Raw genomic sequence first — 26,239 nt, 5'->3', positions numbered from 1 at the left:
CAGAAACTGTACTCATGATAAACAACTATCATGTCAACATGAAATGATACAGACTAACTCTTGAAAGCAATGTAACACAGTCTTTAGACAAGAATTAAAGCACAATATCACACACCTGGAAGAAGTTTCAATACACTGTACCAGTAAGCTAGTTAATATTCCTATAAACATTCCTCTTTCATTAGGAGATATTGCACATTCACTTTGTATGCTATACATACAAGTTCTATGAAGTACAAGTTATATTTCATGTGAAAAAAGCAATATTCATAATCAGAATTTAAATAAAAAATTGAACAACCTAAGTACTACTGTCTTTTTAACTAAGACGTCACATTCAACTAACTTTCAGCTTTCTCACTCAGCAAAACCTAAAAAAGAAAACAAATAGGTTGTTTTATTATTCCTTTAACATAGCCATAAATTATATTTAGGTTTGAAAAAAAAATCCTATTTCATTTCTATCAACCAAAGAAAAATGCATAAAATCTCTATTAATATATAAGGGTAAACGAAAAGCTATTTGAATTTGAAAAAAATGATCATATTTATTGCATGCCAAACTCACAAAAATGAGCTAAACATAGTTTCACAGATAATAAACTAGGTTTATCGAATAGTTAACAATTCCTTAACTATAGTTTGCATCTGTGAAACTATGTTTAACGGTTGTTAACTATAGTTTACGAATGCTAATCTAAATTTATCTGTCTGTTTTATAGACTGGAATCCCACATTGTATAACTGCTTAGCTCTACCCTGTAAAATGTCAAAAACACTAAAAATTATCTTATTTTAAAATGCTTCAGATCCAAAATTTCAAATACATTAACAACTAGTTGAATGACATAAAGTAAGAAGACGGTATGATTTAAGCTTTATTGTGCCCTAAAAATTTAATGTTCTTTAAAAGTTATGAAATTAGCTGTAACAGTAATTGAGTAGATGAATATGATAAATCATTAAAGAATATGGCATGAAGAATATCAACGTCTAAACCCAACTTCAACTAATACTCATCGTTTAAACAACGTTGTGTGCCTGCTGGGAAGAGCCTTTCTTGAAAATATGACGTCATTAATTTGGTATTTTTTAAAGTTTTAATTCAGAAAAGCTTCAAATGACTCGTTATTCTGTTAATTTTCTTTTAGAAAATAGTGTCTGCCATCGTCGCCCTCTTTAATTTTTGGTTATATTAAGCAAACAGCTATGAAAAATCACATATCTTAAAATCTTTCCGGGCGACGGTGGCAGAGTATGTTTTCTGAAAGAAAATTCCACTGAAAATTGATGTCGTCTGCGACTTTTAAAGAAAAATACAGGAAAATGAACAAGCCGATGACGTCACAATTGGCAATTAGGAGGTCTTATGAGAAAAAAAAACATTTGTTTATTCTTACTGCAGAGAATTTCTATGCTTCAGAAAGAATACATTTTAATTTCTTATATCACTTTCATATTTTAGAAAAGTATAGGGCTTTATTTGTATTGAAACTGCACCTTCTTCTTTATGTGATGGATCTCTGAATCATTTATCATAAATTGATCATGTTGATAGAAACTTAAAACTTTATCTTAAACCTGCATTGTCACAATATGTATAATTTAAAAAAAATTCTTCCAGTTGTTGCCACTTAATGGATTCATAACACTTGATTTTTATAAAGAATATTTGAGATAATAAATGAAATTACAGAAAGCTTATCGAATGTGGACAGCACTGGCTCCATAGAAATTAGCAACATTAGATAAACAACATTTTAATCGAAGGATTTTATTGTATTCTGTTTAACGTCCCTCTCCAGAATATTTCACTGATTTGGATCGAAGGATTTTAGAAAAATATATAAACTGAATATCTGGTTTAAACAAGTTTTACTGAATAAAATGATGTACCAGTTTGACGCTAGGTATTGCCATGAGGAGCAAGAGATCTGCGGACACACAATAAGCCAAACTCTTGACAAAGGTTCCCAGTAATTATTTATAAGCCAAGAATTCCTCTAACTGCTGAAATGATTAGAGACAATTTGTCAAATGTACAAAAAAGAATTATTTAGTCCATGAACACTACATATACACACAGATAAGGTAATCAACTTATATTTACATATCAAAAACATCAAAAATTTGTGAACTTCTTAACTCAGTTGCAGAAAGAAATAGCAACAGATGGATTTTAAAATGAAGAACAATGAAATAATTGTGTTGCGAAAATTGGTAAAATAAATAGTTAATTAAAATAACATGTGATAATTAATTTTAGACCTAAATACTAAATTATATAAAACAAGTCAAAAATAAATAAACTTTAATGTAACAAAAATAAATAAGCTATAATTATGATATCTTAAGTATCGCTTACTACTGTGAGTATATAGACAGTACAAATACTAAAAAAAGACCCTTACAAATATGCGAATAAACTCGACAAAAATGCGACATCGGCCGTCCGCACGGGACAACGTCAGATCAAAAATAAGTTTTTAATGGTTGAAACGATGTTCGAGACAAATTATTTCTGAAAGCAACTGAAAATTAATGAAATGTATTTTGTGTATGAATATCAGATAGGTAAAAACATTTTTTTCAACGGTGTGTACAACTTGTAAACCACTAAAAGAATTTAAAAACACATACTGTATAATTTACTGAAAATGGAGATTTTCATTCATGACGTCTAAATCTAGCGCAGCGTCGGACTTGGCTGCGCAGTTTGTATATACTAATTATTTAATTAGATGACGCTCGTAAATTAATATATACAGTTGTACACCATCTTAACTTTGGAATTGGGGTAAAAATCTGGTTCACATATTGTTCATCAAAAAACTTTTTCAAAAACCTGTACAAATATCGACCAAAAAAAAAAATCAGTGTGATAGGTTTAAATCAAGTGTACCACTGCATGCCTTGTTATTTGCAGAAACTTTTGCATCTAAAACCAATTTTGAGGTGAGGCAAATAAAAATTAAGGTAGATAAGGGCAAGTGAGGTGTAATATGAGTAATCAAACTTCATCATGCTGATAAAATTGTAACATGTTTAATCCGAGATTCCTCTGACTCTAACCCCTGCTAAAATATTGCGACTTTTGAGCACAATTCTGAAGCGGGGGTTAGAGTCAGAGGGATCTCGAATTATGACATATTATGACTTAAAGGATATTTACTTTTTTGTATCTGAAAAAATAATTATACATGTAATCAACTTATGATTCATCATTTTTTTTCAAATCAAAAGAATATACCCTTTTCAAATAAAACAGCTTTATGTTTACATTTCATTGCACATTGAATAAATTTAAAACCCAACTTTCAAATCCGTCGTTACCTAACATGCACACTTGAAACTAGGTCATTCAATTATGATACACCCGATAAACATGGCTGAAAGTAACTCAGAAAAATATTCACTTGGCTCACCTCTAGCACCCATAGTAATGTGTGAAACCCATGAACTACCTATTGATATGATATGTGAGGACTGTGATGAATTCATTTGTGCTAAGTGTGCCAAAACAGATCATAGAGAACATGATTGGAACACTATACACACGGCAGCCACCCAAAGAAGAAGAAGTCTACCTGTATTTCTTAAAAAGATCAAGGAAGAAGATCTGCCCAGAATTAATGAGAAGGTAAAGAAGATTCCAAAACAGATGACAGAAAATAAAGAATTGTGTGACGCTGAGATTAAAAAGCTTCAAAATTATGTGGAGGAGATAATGGCCAGGTTGATAAAAATCAAAAAACACCATGAACAAACAATAAGAGACAACTTAATTGAAAAGAATGATCAGCTGATCCATGTGAAATCTGAGCTAGAGAAGAAGAAAAAAGGAATTGTTGATACAGTGGAATTCATGGAGGAGAACATCAGCACCATTTCAGATTACAGCTTGATTAACAACCACAGAGAACTGAGGAAAATGCTGTCTGAATTGAGGGTCCATACAACAAACTGTGAACATTCAGTGAGGTTCACTAGAGGTGTATTTAATGATGACTTCGTCGTATCTTTGGTTGGAAAAACTTTAAATTTAGATTATATAACTGTTACTCAGACAAATTCATTTGAATATGGGAATGCATCAATTTCTCTTTTGGAGGCATTTGGTGAAGACCAATGTTACATAAAAGACACTTTATCAGATTATATAGATGAAATTAACGATAAAGGTGAAATAATTAATGGATTTATTATTGATCTATACGACTTGTGTACGATTGGAAACAGTAATATTTATGTCACTAATTACAGTAACTATTCCATAGACGCTGTCTCTACAGTTATCAGTACAGATCCACTGATACCAAGAGGAATCTGTCAGTCAGTGGATGGTGGACTTCTGGTCACGTTGAAAGGCAAGGAATCAGATAATTACAAATTAGAGTCACACAGCAGACGTGTGGTGAGGCACATCACAGTGACGGGTGATGTCATCCATGAGTATGAGTACCAGGAGGATGGTATTACCAGACTGTTTAAATTACCAATCGGTGTCACACAGCACAATAACAGTGATATCTGTGTTGTGAATGGTACAAGTAACACTACAGGTGAACTAGAGATAATGTCGCACTCTGGTCAGATGAAGTGTGTTTATCGTGGACAGAACCTGACAGAGAACTTTGATCCAACTGATGTAGTGTGTGATTCCCTCTGTAACATCCTTGTTACTGATCTACGTAACAAACAGATCCATCTGCTGAGTCCTGACGGGGAGTTCCTGAAGTTCTTACTGACAGACGAGGAAGTGAACCATCCATATTCACTGTCTCTATACAAGTCTAAACTGTGGGTAGGATACAACGAAGGAATTGTAAACCTGTTTCGATACTTAGTGTAACATTTAATGTAATTTTTTACTGAAATTTTTCTTATCAGTATTGAAATATGAGTTCATCACAAATCATCAAATGAAATCTAGAATGATATGCGTATGCAGGCTATTCAAATTTTGTTACCAAAATTATTAATTAATATTTTAACTGTGTGACCGTTGGTGCAACGCAGTTGTACCATCAAAAACACTTTAAAAAAATGATCAGCCACAGTCTTCAAACATCAAGCCGCAAGAGACATCTCGACTACCTATGTCACACGACGTCACAGAGATCGTCGGAGCTAACAGAGACAGGCGTGTCTGGTTAATACTTATATAGACCTAGTTCAATTTTGGTAGAAAACATTGTAGTGGTATTCTTTTGATTCTTTGAAAGATTTTTCCTACAAACTGAAAGTCGTATACGCTTTACGTTATTATTCATTTATTTATTCGCCGAAGGACATTTGGTTGTTAAGGAATTCTGGGGATGTCTCATACAAAAATTTGCCTGACGTATTTACTGTACAGATTTCATTCCGATTTTTTTCTTTATTCTTTCACTTTAGTCTTTTGAGCTTGCTTCGCCAAAAAGGGCATACTTGTGATATGTACCATCTATAAAGAAAATGTCAATTATATTTTTACCCCATTCACTGACTAATGGCAGTAACGCCAAAATTCACATGAAATGAAAATTTGTACTGTATTTTAATTGTTGTTCATTGGAAACGCCAATTTTCTTTCATTCTCACAACTCTAAAAATATCGTTTGATGCATGACTTACTGCGCTTGCATGGGTAATATGAACATAGCATTGGGAACCAGAAATATATCCATAGGACATAAATGCCCCGCCGAGTTTATATTAGTAGAGAGGCATGATAATTTGAATAATGATAAAGATAATAAATTGTCACAAAAAAATGTATAAGTGAACGTTAATATAAAAGTATCTTAAATGGCTTTCATTAAAACTTAGCAAAATACATAATAAAGAAAAGGGAATTGAATAAGTCCCACTGATAAATTTCAGCATGCTATGTTTTATAAAAATATTTTGAATGGTATCTTTGATACTGAGTTAAGCATTTATATCATAAAAAGTAGTTGAAGGGTAAAAGGAAAGGTCAAAGTAAGAGAAAATGTGGATGCAGTTTAAAAACTTACATCAGAACGTATCATATCAAAATATGATGCGATATAAAAATATTCAAAACTGAGCTCAACATTAATATAAGGAAAGCGAAGTCAATGTCAAAGGAAAGGTGAAATAAAAAATAATGATGCAATTTAATAGTATACATCAGAATGTATCAACAAATAATATTGATTACACAATCTTGTATAGAATATCTGAAACTGAATTAAACACTAAAATTAAGAAAAATCGGGTCAATGATTCAAGGTCAAAGAAATGGCCAGGGTCAAAAAATGGTAATGCAATTTAAAAGCTTACATAAGAATGTATAAGCATATGACGTGTGATAATTATATGTAAAACTGAGCTACGCACTAATTTCTGAAAAATGAGGCCTAGTCAAAAGAAAGATCAAGGTAAATACAATCGATGCAATTAAAAAGCTTACATCAGAATGTCTCAACATATGAAATTGATTACATAATCAGAATAAAAAAAATGTTGGACTTGAAAAGATTACATCAGTATATATGTATCAACATTTGAAGTCTGATCACATTTTGTTGAATCATATTATTAAAACTGAGCTTCCCATTTTATTTAGAAGTGAGGTGGAGGTCAAAGGAACCGTCAAAGTCAAAAAATTTTGATGCAGTTGCAAGACTCTCATCAATATTTATCACTTATGAAGTTTGATAAAATATATCTAGTATAGTTTGTTTGAAACTGAGCTTTGAACTAAACGCAAAGTTTGCTTGAAGGACAAACGAAAGAACGGGAGACGGACATGACAAACATCAAAATAAAAGTTTTATTTTAGGTTTCGTTAATATTTGGCACGGGTTTTTCTTTGATGATAAAAGTACAGCATTTTTGGCAAAATTGTACTTTGGTCTAAAAATTATCGCATGTTATAATAGATCGTTATACCCCCCACTTGAAGAGCGGTAGGGTATATAGTAATCAGTGTGTGTAGCCGTCCGTCTAGCTGTACATGCGTCCGTCTGTCTGTTACGCTTTGGGGTACCCATTTAATAGACAAATCCTCTCAACTACCACAAAAATGAAATTTGATAATCCTTTCATAGAATCTTAATTATATATAGGAACAGTGACTTCCATTATATTCACATGGGTGGTGGAAGTTATCATTTAGCGAGCTCAATGCTCACAGTTCCTCTAGTTTTGAATAAAAATACTACAAGAATTGCAGAAATATTTGTTATGATCATATTTCTTTATTTTACATATGTCCATCCTAGCACTCCATATTTTGAAAACCAAAATGTAAAATTTTCATCACAAAAACATTCTTCCAAAAAACTTCTGTGTAGATGGTTCTTCAGGAGAAAAGTAATCTAAATACACATTACTCATGGATGTGTTCTCCTTTTGGTTGAAACTGGTTAAGGGACTCCGACCCTAAGCTAGGAAGGACAACTCTTTAATTTATGATTTAATTCAAAAAGTCTTTAAATGAAGCTTGAATATTAAATATTCTTATGCAACAATTTTCATTATATGCCTATCAATGTACTTCATGGATCTTTGCAAAGCTTCATAAATCAGTTTTAATTTCATATCATGTTATAAACATTAGTATCTAAAAATATTTTTACGGGATAAAAATTTCTAATTTTTATTAAACCTTTCTGAGAAGTGCATAGAACCTTGAAGCACATTGAAAGATTAAATTTCCCTAACTGAGGGTCGGAGTCCCTAAAGTCATATATTAGAGGTACTCAAAAATGATAGATGCCAACAGATAAATGAAATACTAAATAAGTGAGTACTTATGATTAGAGAAGCACATGATTACTGGAATTTTAAGTCATGCCCAATGTAGTCTGAATTTTATTGGGATCTTCTCTTGCAGTGAGTTGAAGAGTTCCACTAAATGAAAGACTTGTATGTAATACCTTTATTGTCTATATATGGATTTGTACACCTCTTCTAAATCAAATTTTGATGAAAAAATCTGGAATTTATGTTTTGTAATTTGTGTACATTTTTCTTTGAATAATGCAAAAATTTTCATAATTTGATATTTTAAAAAAAACCTGGTAACACATGCTAATTTTTTCCTAAATCATGTAGTGATATTATAAGTTTAAATTTAGAATATCTTTAAAAATTATTAAAAGGTAAGGTACCTTGAGTATGTCCTTAAGAGAAACATAATGTGATGATATATACATCATACAATATTCTCAACAATTTTCAAAATAGAGTAAAATATTCTGTTTACAAAAAATACATGTACATGAATTATATACATAGTCAGCTAGTTTATATTTCTTTAAGCATCACTCTTTCATTAGCAGACACCGATCTTGCACATTCACTTTGTATGCTACATACATATTTGACTAGGTACAAGTAATTATCTTTCATGTAAAAAAAAATAGCAATCTGTATATTCAGAAGTTAAATGAACAATTGAACAACCTAAGCACTACAGTCTGTTTAACTAAGACGTCACATTCAACTTATTTAAACCCAAAGGACGGCAGGAATTTACACGTAAATCATTTGTGGGGTTCATGATTATTCCCTCATTTTCTAAATGCACTTTTTGTCCAAGTAAACAGGATGTCAGTTTTCATAATGAGGTAGAGGACTGTGTATAAGACTAGAAAACAAGTCCATGTCATCCCAGGGAGAGGCTTGACCCTGTGAACTCTGTACAGCTGATCGGTCGACCGGAACCGTCATCAGTTCCTCCACTTCCTGTAGTAAGACCTCAGCTTTCTCATTTAGTAAAACCTACAAAATTATGTTCTGTGAGCACATTTTTATTTTAATTAAAACAGTAGCCAAAAATATATTTTATTTGGGATCTATCAACCAAAGAAAGTGCATAAAATCCCCATCAATAAAGAAAGTTTAAGAAATGTCAAAAGGTAAGCATAGAAGTTGTAAAGATATGTTATAACAGGGAAACCAGAAAATAGTTTTGTTTTAAGATATGTAATAGCAGAGAAACCAGAAAAAAATAATTTTTGTAAAAAAATAAATAAAAACAAAGAAACAAGAAAATTAGTTTTTGTAAAGGTATGTAATAACAGAGAAATCATAAAATAAGTTTAAGAGTAAATAGGCATAATTCATTGCATCTAGTTCATCAACAATGAATATTCAGCTTTGCAATGCTGATGTATCATTATCCGCATTACTATTATGACACCTGATCCCACCTCTGATGTTTCGGAGGTCCGTGTTTGCTCTGCTCTTATTTTGTATATTTGTTTAATGAACGTTGAGATTGAATACTGTTCGTTTTTTCCACATCCTTCTGAAAGTCATTTAATTTAGGCCCACGAGAAACTTTATTTTTGTGGATGTGACGATCTGTTTGGCCACTTTACAAGGGATATGCTGTATGGATTTAACAAAGATCTCGGGATCAGCCACAGACTGGAATCCCGCATTGTATAACTGCTTAGCTCGACCCTGTACAAATATGTCAAAAACACTTTGTAAAGAACAATTCATTTTTATATGCTTATAAAAAATTCAAATAGATTAAGCAACTACTAGTAGTTCAATGACATAAAGTAAAGATCTTTATGTAATGTAACTGAAATGCATTATAATAGTTTAATATCATCAATTGTAAAAATTAAAAAAAATTATTTTACACCTGCAATGTAATCAATGTGTACAATTTTTTTTATCAATCTCTTCAAAAAATTTCTTTCAGATGTTGCCATCTGTACAATAACACTTAAAGGATTCATAAAATTTTATTTTCATAAAGAATTTTTGTGATGAAAAGTGAAATAATTATTATAAAAAGCTTATCAAATGCAAAAACTGGCTTTATAGAATTTAACAACATAAGGTAAACAACATTTTTATCGACGAATTTTACTCAAAAGACTTTCAAGGAAACATTGCCTACATCATAATAGACAATATTAGACAATTTAAACAACTTTTAATGTATTGTACCAGTTTGACGCCAGGTATTTTCATGAGCGATAGGTGTTCTGCAGACACACAATAAGCCAGACGCTTGACAAAGCTAGGTTTCCAGCAGTTCTTGATACGCCCACAATTCCTCTCACCCCTGAAATGATTAGAGACAATTTATCAAATGTACTAAAACAGCATTATGCACTACATGCATGTACACAGCATGTACACATATAACGTACTTCACTTACATTTGCATATCAATAACTATAAAATATTTTTTGTAATCTTCTTTACTCAGTTGAAGAAACTAATAGTACCAGATGAATTAGTAACTGATGAATCATGAATGATAAATGTTTTTTGCAAATAAAAGTTGGTTAAATAGTTAATTACCTGGTTTGCATACATATGATAATTTTTAAACCCAAATATTGTACAAGAATATACTGGAATTTGGTTGAAAATACTGTACGTTGTTTATCAAAAAACTTTTCAAATACCGGTACAAAATATCGACAAAAATCAATGTGAGAGGTTCAAATCCAAGGTACCATTGTATGCATTATTATACATGTAATTACGCATTTTAAGAAACGTTTGCATCTAAAACAAGTTTTAGGCGAGACAAATAAAAATTAAGGTAGCTAAGGGCAAGTGAATGTAATATGACTCACCAAATTTCATCCTGGTGATTAAATAGTAGGATATTATGAATGAAAGGGCTAATCTCATTTAATTAATTCATAATCAATTATTTGTATATCTTAAAGAAAATAATAAAACATGTAATCAACTTTAGATTAAGCATTTTTCCTAAACCAAGTGATTTCTCACTACAAATAAAAACATCTTTACGCTTACATTTCATTGCACATCAAAGCGTCACACTGAATAAATTTAAAACCCAACTTAAAAACCTGCTATTATATATCTAGCATGCATACAAGAAACTAGGTCATTCAGGTAGCTGGCTTCACCCGATAAACATGGCTGCCAGCAACTCAGAAAAATATTCCCTTGGTTCTCCTTTAGCACCCATAGAAATGTGTGAAACACATGAGTTACCTATTGATATGGTATGCGAGGACTGTGATACATTTATTTGTGCCAAGTGTGCTAAAACAGATCATAGAGATCATGATTGGAAAACTCTAACTACTGCAGCAACCCAAATGAGAAGAGGTCTACATATATTTTTTAAAAAGATAAAGGGAGAGAATCTGCCTGGGATTGATAAGAAAATAAAGAAGATTCCACAACAGATTAAAGAAAATAAAAAACTTTGTGATGCTGAGATTAAAAAACTTCAGGAACATGTTGATGATATAATAGCCAGGTTGATAGAAATCAAAAAACGTCTTGAAGAAAAATTAAGACAAAATTTAGTTCAAAAGAATGATGAATTGCACCTGAGGTGAAAACTGTGTTGGAGAAGAAGAAGAGAGAGATTGTTGACACAGTGAAGTTCATGGAGGAACACAACAGCACCATGTCTGATTACAGCTTGGTTGACATCCACAGAGAACTGACAAAAATGCTGTCTGAATTGAAAGTTCATACAACAAACTGTGAACATTCAGTGAAGTTCACTAGAGGTGAAATTAATGATGACTTAGTCGAGTCTATGGTTGGAAGAACTTTTAATTTAGAATATATTGCTATGATTCAGACAAATTCATTTCAATATGAAAATGCATCAATATTAGTTTTGGAGGCATTCAGTGAAGTCCAGTGTTACATAAGAAAAACGTTCTCAGATTTTTCAGTAAAAGTTGACAATAACGGTGCAATAACACATAGATTTAGTATTCTTCCACATGACATATGTATGATTGTAAACGGTGATGTTTATTTCACTGATTATAGTAAGAAATCCATAAGCTGTCTGTCACCATCAGGATCTGTCTCTACAATCGTCAGTACAGATCCACTGTTACCATGGGGAATCTGTCAGTCAGTGTACGGTGGATTACTGGTCGTCTTGAGAGACAATAAATCAGATCGTTTCAAAGTAGAGTCACACAGCAGACGTCTGGTGAGACACATCACAATGACAGGTGAAGTCATCCATGAGTATGAATACCAGGAGGACGGTCAGACCAGACAGTTTACATGGCCATACATAGTAACACAAAGCAGGAATTGTGATATCTGTGTTGTGAACTATACAAGTAACACTACAGGTGAACTAGTGATTCTGTCTCCCTCTGGTCATTTAAAGTCTGTTTACCGAGGACGGAACCTGACAGAGGACTTTGATCCAGGAGATGTAGCATGTGACTCCTTCTGTAACATTCTTGTTACCGATAAATACTACAAACAGATCCATCTACTTAGTCCTGACGGGAAATTCCTGAAGATCTTACTGACAGACAATGAAGTGAATCATCCATCCTCACTGTCCCTTTACAAGTCTACACTGTGGGTAGGATACAAGGAAGGACTTGTAAAAATCTTTATATATTCTGTGTAACATTTAAAATACAATGTAGATCAATTTTTACTAAAATCATTCATATAATCAGATTTATTTGAAATATTTCATCACAAACATCAATTGAATGTAGAATGATGTATATACTATACAGACTTATCATATTTTGTTGCCAAAATCATAAATTGTTATTCTCCAAGTGATGACCAGAATACTTAATGAAAGTTCAGTTTGTATAAGGGCATATTTGTGCTGTGTACCATCTGTACACAAATTGTCAAATTTGTTTACCCCATTCACAGGCTCACAGCAGTACACCAAAATTTACCAGAAATGAAATTTTGTACCGTATTTGAAATTTTACTGGAAACTGCCATTTTTCTCTCATTTTTGCAACATTGGAAATCTCCTTTGATGCATGACGTACCGTAGTTAATGTGAACAAATTATCATGGAATAGAAATATGTCCTTCGGACACGAATTTCCCGCCGAATGTATATTAGTAATGTAACATGAAAATTTGTATAAATGTCTGAAGTTTGATGAAAATATCTCGATCACTTCCTTTAAGGTAGGATTCTTCTCTGGTTTCTGACTAGATGAAACATTCAAAGTATATTTGCTAAAAATATGTCTTATATATTTAGGTGTAAGGGATTTAAAAAACCATATTTTTTCTTTCTTCATCACAATTGTACTACTTTATATAGAAATGAAAAACTGCGCTTGAAAACTCGGAAGGACTATATTTTTGGCGGAATGGTGGCGTATGAAAATGTATTCTTTTTCTGTCTCTCAAAATTATAACATATAGATCAATGAATTTAGTTATAATTTTTACACAATAAAAGACTTGAAAAATTGTTCAATGTAAGTTGAATTAATAATAAGGGACTAAACTTTCAAAATATATCAAATAAATGTGATATTTCAAACAAACTAGAACTATGTTAGCTTTTGAACGCTTCCAATCAAAGTATAGATTTGAGCCAAAAATCCATGAAAAGCATATTTTCTCTCTTAGTAAACGATCAAATCTTTTTGTTTTTGTATCATTTTGTACATTTAAAAGACTACTTTATCATATGCGAAAATAACAAAAAGTGAAATATAGGAAGCATATGAAGATAACTAATATAGCCTAAAAAATTAAGAAAAACAGAAAAAATTCGGATAAGCCATTATTACGTTTGTATTATTACGAATTACGTATGTAAATTTGGTAATGTCTTGCTATTGACCCGATATAGTAATATCTTTCCATGCAAAAAGTACAATCTTTAAATTTTTGAAATAGAAGTAGGCATCACATGATTGGCAACAGTATTTTTTTTATTCATAATGTCAAGGAAAAAGATAATGACCTTGGCCTGACCTTGCCTCTAAGATAAAACGATCAAATTTAATCTCACTGATACTATCACTTACTGATATTGTCTTCTTGATTCTTTAAAAAAAAGTCATTGATTTTTAAGTACAAGAAATATGAGAAAAATCCTACCTTAAATTGAAATTTAAAAAAAAATGATAGAAAATAAATTGTCAGCAAAAATGTATTAGTGAATGCTTACATAAATATGCATGTATCTAAAATGGTTTTCATTAAAATTTACCAAATACAAATTCAAGAAAAAGGAGTTGAAGGCACCACAGTTACGTATCAGCATAGTTTGTTTAATGAAAATATCTTGACTGGTATCTTTAGAATGAGCTTAGCACTTATTTAAGAAAAGTGAGGTCAAGGTCAAAGGAAATTTAAAGGTCAAAGTAAAAAAAAAATTGATACAGCTGAAAATCTTGCATCAGAATGTATCAGCATATGAGATTGATTACATAATCTTGTATGGTATCTTTAAAACTGGGCTAAACATTAATTAAAGAAATTGAAGTGACGTCAAGTTCAAAGGAAAGGAGCAGGTAAAAGAAATGTTGATAAAGTTTAAGTTTACATCATTTTTAATGATTATGACGTGTGATAAAATTATTTATCCCATGTTTACCCATTTATCCCGTGGATATAGCTCGTGATATCGTTCTCGTATCCCATATTTTTATTTGCAGTTATGACATCACAATGGTTTTTGCAATAGCGTGATGAAGTAAAATGAAGTGGAGTCCTATATAAAAAAAAATATAAACAGTGTAAAACATCGGTTGTGAAATAATAAACATGGGATAAAAAGAATCCCTCATGATTTGTAGTTGGATATGATTGTTATCCCACTCGCATGTTTTTATTTCATTTATAAAATTAACAAGAGGCCCACGGGCCTTATAGGTCACCTTAGTATTGTGCAACAACTTTCAAATTATTAATTCGGTTCCTGTTTTAAACCAGAGGCCATGAAATTCGCAATTAACAATTTTGAAAAGGGCACCATTGCTTATCATAATTATAGACTTAGCATGCTTACTTTATTTACTTAATACCAAAAGGTAGATCAGAGTAACAAAGAGAAAATGCACTTCCGCTTTAACTAGTTGTGCACATCATTCCAAAGGAACCACTGACCTTGAGGCCACATATTTCAAAATTTTGCAAATTTTATCATAAGACGGTTGATTAATACCAAAGAGCAGATTTCAAAGCATTAACTTATATTCAGACTATGTACCACAATCCCCCACCCCGACCCAGGAGGGGGGGGGGCATAAAAACCTAATCATTTTGCTAGATCCACCTTTCTTCATCATAAGTATATATTCTTAAATCATTGGCATAAAACCCAGGAGCAAAGAAGAAGGTTTTCAAAGAATTAAAGTATTTTCACTATATGATCAATAGTGCCCCGCCCTAACACCAGAACCCCTGACCCTGGTGCCATAAAATTCACAATTTTGTAAAAGGCACTCTTTTTAACTTAACTATGTACTAACATGGTTTATTTAATACCCTGGAGCAAAGAAGAAGGTTTTCAAAGAATTAAATCAATAGGGTCCCACCCTTACACCAGAACACCTGACCATGAGGCCACAAAATTCACAATTTTGTAAGAGGCACTCTTGCTCATCATAACTATGTACTTAGTTAGTTTATTTAATACCCAGAACCAAAGAGAAGATTTTCAAAGAATAAATGCATTTTCAATATATATAACCAATAGTGCCCCGCCCTAACACCAGAACCCCTGACCCTGTTTGCCTGCTTGATGTCCAGGAGTAAAGAAGAAGATTTTTAAAGATTGCTATAATTTTAGTAGTTTTGGTCCCACCCCTCAGGCCTCAGGGGGGCAGGGACCATAAAATTCACAATTTTTGTTTCCCTTCACCCATAGATGCTTTGTACCAAATTTGGTTCAATTGGTTCAGTGGTTTCATAGAAGAAGCTGAAAATGTTCAAATGTTAACACACGACGCACGACGACGGACGAAAACGGAAAGCAATAATTCACCTGAGTTACTCAGGTGACCTAAAAATTACACAACTCATTGGACAAAAATCATATCCAACAACAAATCATGGGTGATCCTATATCTAAACACTAATTTACGAGAAGTGAGGTCAAAAGAAAGGTCAAGGTCATAAGATGTTGATGCATTTGAAAAGATTACATCATAATATATCAAAGTGTGAAGGTTTATCACACTATCTTGAATTGTATCTTCAAAACTGAGCTAAATGAGAAAAAATAGGTCAAAATCAAATGAAAATTCAAGGTCAAAAAATGTTGATGCAGTTGTATAGCTCTCATCAATATCTATCAGCTTAGAAAGTTGATAAAAATATCTTGAACAGTTTCTTTGAAACTTTGCTTTGAACTGAGCTAAATGCAAAGTGTGACAGAAGGATGGAAGATGGAGATGAAAAACACTATACATGTATGCTAGCTGGTCTCTGTCTCTGTTTTATTCAGTTTGTTTGTCTTGTTCAAATCGTTCAAGTAGTCCTCTTGTTTCCTTATTTTAAACATTCATTTTAGTGTAAATTTCCAGTTCCTTATTTCTATTTTTGGTACATCGGTTAAGTTAGGAATAGAAGATTTTTTTGTGCAGGGTTGGGTCACTTCTCTTAAATTAGGACATTGCATTGGGTAGGACATCTGTTAGGCAGTGACGATGTTGAACTGATATACAACCTTTTTAATGTACTTTCAAAAAGGTATTGCAATTTAGGATCATGTATCGTAAATTGGGTATTCAGATACAGCAACCACAAAATCTGTTATCCACACTGCATAGTATAAAGATTTAATGGTGGAAAAAATGAATTTTCACAGAAACCAGAAGTTTAACCCCCCCTTTTTTTTACTTTTTTTAATCATATATACCATGAATACACAAGATGTTTTTTAATAAAACACAATACCACAGTAAAGTTCAGATATGTCTCAGTGAAAAATTGTCAACAGGTGTAGCTTCGTTTATCTGGGATCTGTGAATAACCAGGTGTTTTCTCTTCCTTCCTGTTCCTTTCAGTTTGTACATGTCACAGCGACAAAACAATTTTAATTATGAGACTTCATTTAATAGATGCAGTAAACCACCAGAACAACGAATTTCTGCAAACATTTCAACACCATTGTTGAACAGAAAGGTCAATAATTTGCTAGCTGACACCATTCAACAGGAACCATGACATAAAACGTTTTCATTTTCAATGGTTCAAATGTTTATACATGTAATACTCTATATCACAAAAACTTTCAAGATAAATTATGGAATCAAAATTACTTGACAAAATACAAATCCACACATTAATTTGAAGTGGGGGGGGGGGGTGAGAAATTTTCTTAAATAATAGGCAAAACTCATAAAAATCATAGGTTGACAAAATTATGTACAACAGTTTTGGAGGAGTGGTGCTAACAAACTGTTCATCTCTATATTCGGAGTGCGGAAATTCCAAGAAAAATAAAGGAATCTGAATTTCCTGGTAATATGCACATATACATATTGTGTTCTAAATATCTGCAAAGTTTAACGAAATTCTATGCAGCGGTTTATGAGGAGTTGCGCTGACAAACTGTTCATCTCTATATTCAAGGTATGGCCAAATGCCTAAGTTAAAAGTGCAGAAAATCCCGGAAAAAATAATGGAATCGGATTTTCCTTGTAATATGCACATCTACACATTGTGTCCTATATACCTGCAAAGTTTGACAAAATTCTGTGCAGCGCTTTATGAGGAGTTGCGCTGACAAACTGTTCATCTCTATATTCAAGGTATGGCCAAATGCCCAAGTTAAAAGTGTGGAAATTCCCGGAAAAAATAATGGAATCGGAATTTACTGGTAATATGCACATCTACACATTGTGTCCTATATACCTGCAAAGTTTGACAAAATTCTGTGCTGCGGTTTATGAGGAGTTGTGCTGACAAACTGTTCATCTCTATATTCAAGGTATGGCCAAATGCTTAAGTTAAAAGTGTGGAAATTCCTGGAAAAAATAATTGAATCGGAATTTCCTGGTAATATGCATATCTACACATTGTGTTTTACATACCCGCAAAGTTTGACAAAATTCTGTGCAGTGGTTTATGAGGAGTTATGTTGACAAACTGTTCATCTCTATCTTCAAGGTATGGTTAAATGCCTAAGTTAAAAAGTGCAGAAATTCCCGGGTAAAATAAAGGAATAAGAATTTCCTTGTAATATGCACATCTACACATTGTGTCCTAAATACCTGCAAAGTTTGACGAAATTCTGTGCAGCGGTTTATGAGGTGTTGCACTGACAAAAAAAGAGGACTGACTGACGGACTGACTGACTGACTGACTGACGGACTGCCTGACTGACGGACCAGTCAAAAACATACCTCCCGCAACTAGTTGCGTGGGGTATAACAACCATCATGTTGGCATGAAATGATAGATTAGCTCTTGAAAGCAATGCAGCACATTCTTTAGACAAGAATTAAATATCACACATCTGGAAGCAGTTTCAATACCATTCAGCTAGTTTATATTTCTATTAGGAAATATTGCACATTCACATTGTATGCTACATACAAGTTCTATTATGTACAAGTTATTATCTCTCATGTAAAAAAAGCAATAAATGTAATCAGAAGTTAAATGAACAATTGAACATCCTGAGCACTACTGTCTTTTTAAAAAAGATGTCACGTTCACTTAACCTAAACACAAAGAACTGAAGGAATTTTCATTTAAATCATTGGAAGGGTTCTAGAGTTTTGAGTTTTTCCCCTTTATCTATATGCACTTTTTGTCCAAGTAAAAAGGATGCCAATTTTTATCATGAAGTAGGAGACTGTGTATCAAGACTAGAAAACAAGTCCATTTCATCCCAGGGAGAGGTTTGACCCTGTGAACTCTGTACGGTTGATCATTCGACCGGAACCGTCACCAGTTCCTCTACTTCCTGTAGTAAGGCCTCTGCTTTCTCATTCAGTAAAACCTAAAAAAAAAAAAAAACAACTGAGTTGTTTAATTATTCCTTTAACAGAGACATATATTTAAATTTGAAAAATAATCATATTTCACTTCTATCAACCAATGAAAGTGCATGAAATCCTTACGATATACTGGGGTAAAAGGAGGGCTAAGAAGTGTATTATGAGACATAAAAGCTAGATGTAAACATATTTACAAAACACATTAAATACAAAGTTGCCACGAATATAAGCTTATCTTTCATGACTTTTTAAGACAAAAACTCATCTGTAAAATGAAATATTTATAAATAAAAGGACAATACACCTGTACGAGGGTTGTTCGGAAATTATTGAGACATTGTGTATATTTTGCTTTCTAATGAACGTCTTTCAGTGAAAATTGGCATATACGTTTGAAATACATTAAAAATTAATAAGAGCAAGAAATGTTTTACAAATATTAAATATTTTCTCTACAATGGTATAAAAATGTGTCAATAGTAGGGGTACCCGGAGCAGTCGCGGAATCAGACATTTAAAATATGAAACCCCAAAATTCTAACCCTTCGTGGATCAATACAGAGAGCGAAAATAATTCAGTTTAAGTGTATAATTTTTCAGCTTTGGTTCAAATTCATGTTGTGCAACTTTGATAGAATTTTGATCAGAAATATGGAGATCATAAAAAAATTAAGCGCGGTTGAGAAATCTGCTAACAACGAAAAAATGTATTTTGACGTCAAGGGCGGAGCAGCCAGCATGCCTAAAATTTTGTGTAGCGCAATGCAGAACTCTTTTCAAGACTGAACGACCTGCTAAAACAATAACACCGAGAAAAAAAATGATGTGTTAGGTTTGTATTTCCTTGGTATACTTTTTTAGCAATTAAATATTAAAATTAAAAGATCTGAACGACCCATGAGTTATTACATGCAGTATTGATATCGTTACGGTATTTAACCCCCGTTACATATAAATTTGCACCGCATGATTCTAAGTTGTTCTTTCCGATAAATGAATTTTTTTGAATGGGGTAGCAACAGCATACATTTTTAAAGAATAGTTTAAGAAAAGAGACTTTGATTTTTGTAATGTTATTTATGTAATAACAAAGAAGGAAAAGTATTAAACGCTTCCCGATCGTTTCACATCCGAAACAATCTACTGCTAACGTAACGTTAAATGACGTAGCGAGGCTGCTCCGGGTCGATAGACATATGCATATTTATTACCTCACAGAACCTTATATAGTTATCGTAGGAATTTGAAAATTTGCTTAAGTGTTTTAGACGTTCTTTATAAGATATTGATGAATTTTCATGAAATTATCTTCGTCCTTAAAGGAGTAAATGTAATTGTCTCAATAATTTCCGAACAGCCCTCGTATCATTATCTGAAAGTCATATAATTCATCACACAAGAAATCTTACTTTTGCGGAAGCGACGATCTGTTTGGCCGCTTTACGAGGGATCTGCTGTATGGATTTAACAAGGATCTCGGGATCAGCAGCCGCCACTGACGCCACAGACTGGAATCCAGCATTGTATAACTGCTTAGCTCTACCCTGCACAATGTCAAAACCACTTTGTAAAGAATATATCATTTTGAAATGCTTCAAATCCAAAGCTCGACCCTGTATAATGTAAAAAACAATTTGTATTAAAAGAACAACTTATCTTTATATGCTTTAGACCAAAACTTTCAAATAGATTAAGCAACAAGTTCAATGAAATAAAATAAATTTTTGTAATGGAACTGTGATTCATTATGTTTTGATATCATCAATTGTAGAAATTTCAAAATAAATATTTTACACCTGCAATGTCATCAAAGTGTACAATTTAAGAAAGCTTGTCTAATGCAGACAGCACTGGCTACATACAAATTCGCAACATTAGATAAACATTTTTATCGAAGGATTTTAATAAAAAGACAAGTAAACATGGTCTACATCATAAAAGACAAGACAATATCTGGCAAAACTAGGTTATAACGAAGTCACAGGGACCTAAGAAATTACTTCGCTATATCCGTAATTCGTTATAACTGTATAAGAAATCACTTAAATTTAAATAGCTGGGTATCCAAGACGACCTCGCTATATCCATAAATTCGCAATATCCCTGTTTGCACTAAACAAGTTTTGCTATAAATATCTGGTCTAAACAAGTTTTACTGAATACTATAGCATGTACCAGTTTGACGCCGGGTATTTCCATGAGTGGTAGGAGTTCTGCAGATACACAATAAGTCAGACGCTTGACAAAGGTTCCCAGTAGTTCTTGATAGGCCCAGAATTCCTCTAACTCCTGAAATGATGAGAGAAAATTTGTCAAATGTACTAAAACAACATTTTGTTCTACATGTACACTGCCTACTGTATAATCCCTATTAACCGCACTGGATGCTTAGAAAATTGTGAAAAAGGGGTGGTTATTTTGGTATTCTCTTTATAATATTTAATATCATAATTTAGGTTTATAATCTGTTTAAAAAAATATTAAATTCAAAGAAGAACTAAAACAATGTCTAACTTTACATTTTATTCTAGATGATTTTAATCAATGTACATGGGGCCCTTCCCAGCAGGCACACAACATTGAATAAACTTTGAATCAACGTTGTTATTGTATGTTGATTCAACATTGATTTTATGTTAGATTTTGAAAATTTGTATCAACGTTGAAGTCTTAACATTGAATCAACATTGATAATCAACGTTGATTATATGCTGAAAAACATTTGATTCAACATCTTTTCAATTATTTATTTTGGAAATGGGGTGTCATATAGTAAAAATATACTAACTTAAATTTTCAACCGTTTTATAGCACTTTTTGCTAAGATGCCCTCTTAATTGTTGAAGGGATAGCGACCCTTTGATAAGACTGAGACTTTCAAAGTACAATATTGTAACACAACTCACAGTTTTATTATATATGAAGGAAATATTACTTTCTATGTCTTTTGCAAATTTCTTTGTAATTGCTTTATTATATTTAACAATAAAACATTCAAATCCAACATCAAATGCCATATAAACTGAACAAGTTGTATCTTTTTAAGTACCAATTTAAAAATGGTTTAATATTTCAAGTACTTAATACAGTATTTAATTAGAGTGACTTTTTTTTCACATGAAAATTTTTTTACAAGATAGATAACTCCTCATCACAGATATTTTTTTTTCTCACAACCACATACAACACTTTGATTTTCTGACTCCATGATGTTTTCTAACATGATTTAAATAGGTATTATAGTAAGTATTATTTTCATATGCATCTCATATATTATAATTAATGTTGTGGTAATAAATCGTTACTCTTTCTATTTTCTGTGTTCAATTTGTTCATTTAATTATCTACACATAAAATCATTTCTGAAAAAATAATCATCACTTTTACTTCAAACTATTTTCCATGTGGTTCTAATGTTATTGTTTATTAAAATCAATATTACAAATTTAAAACTTTCTAAAGTGAATATTTGCCTATATAATCAGAAAATACTCAACGTTAAAAAAAATGTTGAATCTTCAACGTTGTTTCAACGTTGAATATCGACGAGCATTCAACGTTGAAATTGTGTTGCAGCTTCAACGTTGGTTCTACATTGAGATATCGACGAACATTCAACGTTGAAAATATGTTGCAGCTTCAACGTTGTTTCAACGTTGAAAAAAGGTTGAGGATTCAACGTTGAAACCTCAACGTTGAAACAACGTTGATATATAGGTGATCAACGTTGCAACCTATATTCAACTTCCTTTCAACGTTGAAACAACGTTGCGTGCCTGCTGGGTTATTTCCTGACATTTGAAAAAAGATCAAGGGGGTGCTTATAGGGGCAGGGGCGCTTAATAGGGATTATAAAGTATGTAGTGTACACGATATACACAAATAAGGTAATCAACTTAAATTTACATATCTAAAAAGATCAAAAACAAATTATGTAACCCTCTTTACCATATGTTGCAGAAATTACTAGTGACAAATGAATTATAATCTGAAGAATCATGAATAAAAGTTAATGCAAATAAAAGTTGGTTAAACAATTAATTATACAAATATGTGGTAATTTTTAAACCCAAACATGTACAGAAGTTTTTTTAAAAAAAAAACTGGAATTTGGGTAAAAATACTTTTCATTATTCACCAAAACACTTTTCAAAAACCTGAAGAAAATATCGACACAAAATCAATATGAAAGGTTCAAATCCAGTGTACCAATGCATGCATTGTTATACCTGTAAATACTCATTTCAAGAAACTTTTGCAGCTTAAACAATGTTTAGGTGAGACAAGTAAAAATCAAGGTAGCTAAGGACAAGTGAAATGTAATATGACTTACCAAAGAGTAATATATGGTAAGTGTCTCAATTGGCCCCTTAAAATGAATATCTTAATTTAACTTTATACAAATAGCTTTAATTTTTACAGCTATATATGTGACCTTTAATGGTCATTTTCATTTTGATTAAAATGCCATTATTTTAAAAATTTGACATAATAAAAATCACGTTTTATAACCATTTTAGCATATTTTGTATAAAACTGCTTATTTTCAAGCAATTTTTTTTCCATAAAATATCCAGCGCAGCCTTGATCAAGATTTACATTTTTACCAAAGACGTATCTTTCCAAAACTAATAAGTGACAGAAAAATAATGCATGCTCTACACTGCGCTCTATGTTTCCCATAAGAAAAAAAAAGTCAAGAAAAAGGCATATTTTTGGCTTTTTTGCTAGATAGCAAAAATAGCATTATTTCTAATGTCATTTACAGTTAGTGAGTGCATATAAATGTGAAAAATATATTTGAAATATTTCTAATATAATCTCTTTTACCAAATGATTATCAATATTACTTTTGATTCATTATTTTTTTTCAAATTCCAAATAATTTTCTCATTTTAAAAAAACACCTTTACGTTTACATTTCATTGCACACCAAAGTGTCACATTGAATAACTTTAAAACTTTAAAATCCATTGTTATCTAATGTGCACACTAAAAACTAGGTCATTGGCATAGACTACAGCCGACAAACATGGCTGACAGTGACTTAGAAAAATCTTCCCTTGGTTCTCCTCTAGCACCCATAGTAATGTGTGAAACCCACGAACAACCTATTGATATGGTATGTGAGGACTGTGATGAATTCATTTGTGCTAAATGTGCCAAAACAGATCATAGAGATCATGACTGGAACACTATACCCACGGCAGCCACCCACAGGAGAAGAGGTCTACCTACATTTCTGAACAAGATCAAGGAAAAGGAGCTGCCTGGGATTGATGAGAAAATAAAGAAGATTCTACAACAGGTGACAGAAAATACAGAACTGTGTGATGCTGATATTGAAAAGCTTCAGAAGCATGTTGATGAGATAATAGCCAGGTTGATAAAAATCAGAAAACGTCATGAACAAACAATCAGAGACAACTTAGTTGAAAAGAATGATCAGCTGAACCAAGTGAAATCTGAATTAGAGAAGAAGAAGAAAGGAATTACTGATACAGTGGAATTCATAGAGAACAACAGCACCATGTCAGATTACAGCTTGATTGACAATCACAGAGAGCTAACAAAAATGCTCTCTGAATTGGAGGTTCATACCACAGACTGTGAACATTCAGTGAGGTTCACTAGGGGTGAAATTAAAGATGACTTAGTCGAATCTTTGATTGGAAAAACTTTACATTTAGATTCTATTACTGTGACTCAGACAAATTCATTCCAATATGGAGATAAATCAATATCTATTTTGGAGGCTTTCAGTGAAGTCCAATGTTACATAAGCAATGCTTTATCAAAGTATACAGAAAAAGTTGACAACAATGGTGCAATAAGACATAGATATAGTATTAATCCATATGACATGTGTATGACTGGAAACAGTGATGTTTATTTCACTGATTATATTAACAAATCAATTGCCCTCCTGTCAACATCAGGATCTGTCTCTACAGTCATCAGTACAGATCCACTGGGACCATATGGAATCTGTCAGTCAGTGGATGGTGGACTACTGGTCACCTTGAAAGACAATGAATCAGATTATTACAAATTAAAGCCACAAAGCATTCGTCTGGTGAGACATATCACAGTGACAGGTGATGTCATCCATGAGTATGAGTACCAGGAGGACGGTCACACCAGATTATTTACATTGCCAGTCAGAGTCACACAGAACAGTAACAGTGATATCTGTGTTGTGAACCGTACAAATGAAAATACAGGTGAACTAGTGATTATGTCTCCCTCTGGTCGTATGAAGTCTGTCTACAGTAGACAGAACCTGAAAGAAGACTTTAAACCAACCGATGTAGTGTGCGACTCCTTCTGTAACATCCTTGTTACTGACCATAACAACAAACAGATCCATCTACTGAGTCCTGACGTGGAGTTCCTGAAGTTCTTACTAATGCAAAATGAAGTGCACCATCCATTCAGAATATCTCTGTACAAGTCTACACTGTGGGTGGGATACTATGGACGATGTGTAAAAGTGTATAGATACTCAGTGTAACATTTAATATAGATCAATTGTAACTGAATCATTCATACCAGACTTATTATAAATATTTCATCACTGTGACAAATTATCAACTAAATGTACTTGGGGCGATCAAAAATAATGCAAGTAATGTTATTCCATAGATATTTTTCGTAATTGACCATAACCGATGTCACGTACGGCACGGGTAGATACATTCATTACCTGAGTCTGTCTAAAATTTCTAATCGTTTTATACAATATTTTTCTTGATATACCTGCAAAAATAATTTTGAATGAAATTTGTCTGATTTATGGAGATTCTGCAGTTTCGTTAAGCACAGTTTGTTGTTGGTTGAAAAAGATTAAGAGTGGCATTGACGTCGTTAAAGATTCTTCAAGAACAGGGCGCCCAAAACAGCTAGCTGTTACTGATGGAAACGTTGCTGCAGTAAAGAAATTGGTACAGGAAGACTGAAGATATACTCTTAAATATATTGCTAGCATTGTTGGCATCTCATCAGCAAAGGTACATCAAATTTGGACGAAGCCCCTCCCCCAACGTAAGGTATGTGCACGATGGATACCGCATCTCTTGACACCAGATTAAAAGACAATGTGTTTGAATTTTGCAAGAAAACTGTTGAAAATCTATAAAAACTGTGACAGGAGAAAATTTGCTGACTAACTAACAGGTGATGAAACTTGGATTACTTTTTTTAGCTGCAAAGAAAAAATAACAATGTGATGTGGGTAAGGAAGAATAGCGAGCGTCCTGTCATTGCAAAAAGGTGTCCGAGTGCTAAGAGAATTTTATATGCTATTTTCTTTAATTCTAGTGGTCCAGTTGTGCAAATTCCAACTCCGCAAGTAGAAGTATCTCAGGACAGTTCTACAAAATTAATGTACAGAAAAAAATTAAGAAAGTGTATGAAAAGGAAAGACCAAAGACAGTCTTGAAGAACATGAAGATCATTCATGACAATACCCCAGCTCATAAGAGTAAAACAGTTCAAATTTTTTTGAAGGATGAAAAGGTTTTTCAGCTCCCAAACACCCCGTATTCTCCTGACTT

At 32.5% G+C, this 26,239-nt stretch overlaps 3 protein-coding genes across 3 annotated transcripts; 2 read left to right on the top strand and 1 right to left on the bottom strand.

Moving 5' to 3' along the window:
- The first annotated feature begins 3,385 nt into the window (after window positions 1–3,385).
- LOC134235276 (uncharacterized) lies at window positions 3,386–4,852 on the top strand. The gene has a single exon (XM_062717401.1). It carries the CDS (start codon window positions 3,386–3,388, stop codon window positions 4,850–4,852), a length of 1,467 nt encoding a protein of 488 aa, XP_062573385.1.
- Window positions 4,853–8,261: 3,409 nt separating this feature from the next.
- Window positions 8,262–21,906, bottom strand: LOC134235275 (helicase POLQ-like). Its single transcript, XM_062717400.1, has 4 exons — window positions 21,858–21,906; window positions 20,859–21,004; window positions 20,093–20,227; window positions 8,262–8,736 (listed from the first exon to the last, which is right to left on the bottom strand). Exons 1-4 carry the CDS (start codon window positions 21,904–21,906, stop codon window positions 8,566–8,568), a joined length of 501 nt encoding a protein of 166 aa, XP_062573384.1. The 3' UTR covers window positions 8,262–8,565.
- A 1,809-nt stretch (window positions 21,907–23,715) lies between these two features.
- LOC134235280 (uncharacterized) lies at window positions 23,716–26,166 on the top strand (the record flags this gene model as incomplete). The annotated part of the gene is made up of 3 exons (XM_062717403.1): window positions 23,716–25,170; window positions 25,529–25,627; window positions 26,004–26,166. Coding segments are annotated over exons 1-3 (1,717 nt in total), but the record flags the coding sequence as incomplete, so codon positions are not given.
- Window positions 26,167–26,239: the final 73 nt, after the last annotated feature.

The sequence above is a fragment of the Saccostrea cucullata genome, unplaced genomic scaffold (genome assembly GCF_032062105.1).
Source record: "Saccostrea cucullata isolate Sc308-1 unplaced genomic scaffold, CSIRO_AGI_Scuc_v1 ctg7419, whole genome shotgun sequence".
In the NCBI taxonomy this organism is placed as follows: domain Eukaryota; kingdom Metazoa; phylum Mollusca; class Bivalvia; order Ostreida; family Ostreidae; genus Saccostrea; species Saccostrea cuccullata.
Note: the sequence above shows the minus strand (reverse complement) of the source record. Positions and strands in the feature narration are given on the sequence as shown.

Bases quoted from the DNA above. Each gene is read 5' to 3' on its own strand.
- LOC134235276 (XM_062717401.1), top strand. From the start codon at position 3,386: ATGGCTGAAAGTAACTCAGAAAAATATTCACTTGGCTCACCTCTAGCA.
- LOC134235275 (XM_062717400.1), bottom strand. From the start codon at position 21,906: ATGTTAGAAAACATCATGGAGTCAGAAAATCAAAGTGTTGTATGTGGT. The intron at 21,005-21,857 runs GTGAGAAAAAAA...ATGTTGTTTTAG, and splicing joins TCAAAGTGTTGTATGTGGTT to TACATTTGACAAATTTTCTC. The intron at 8,737-20,092 runs GTAAGATTTCTT...ATAATTTTGTAG, and splicing joins AGATCGTCGCTTCCGCAAAA to GTTTTACTAAATGAGAAAGC.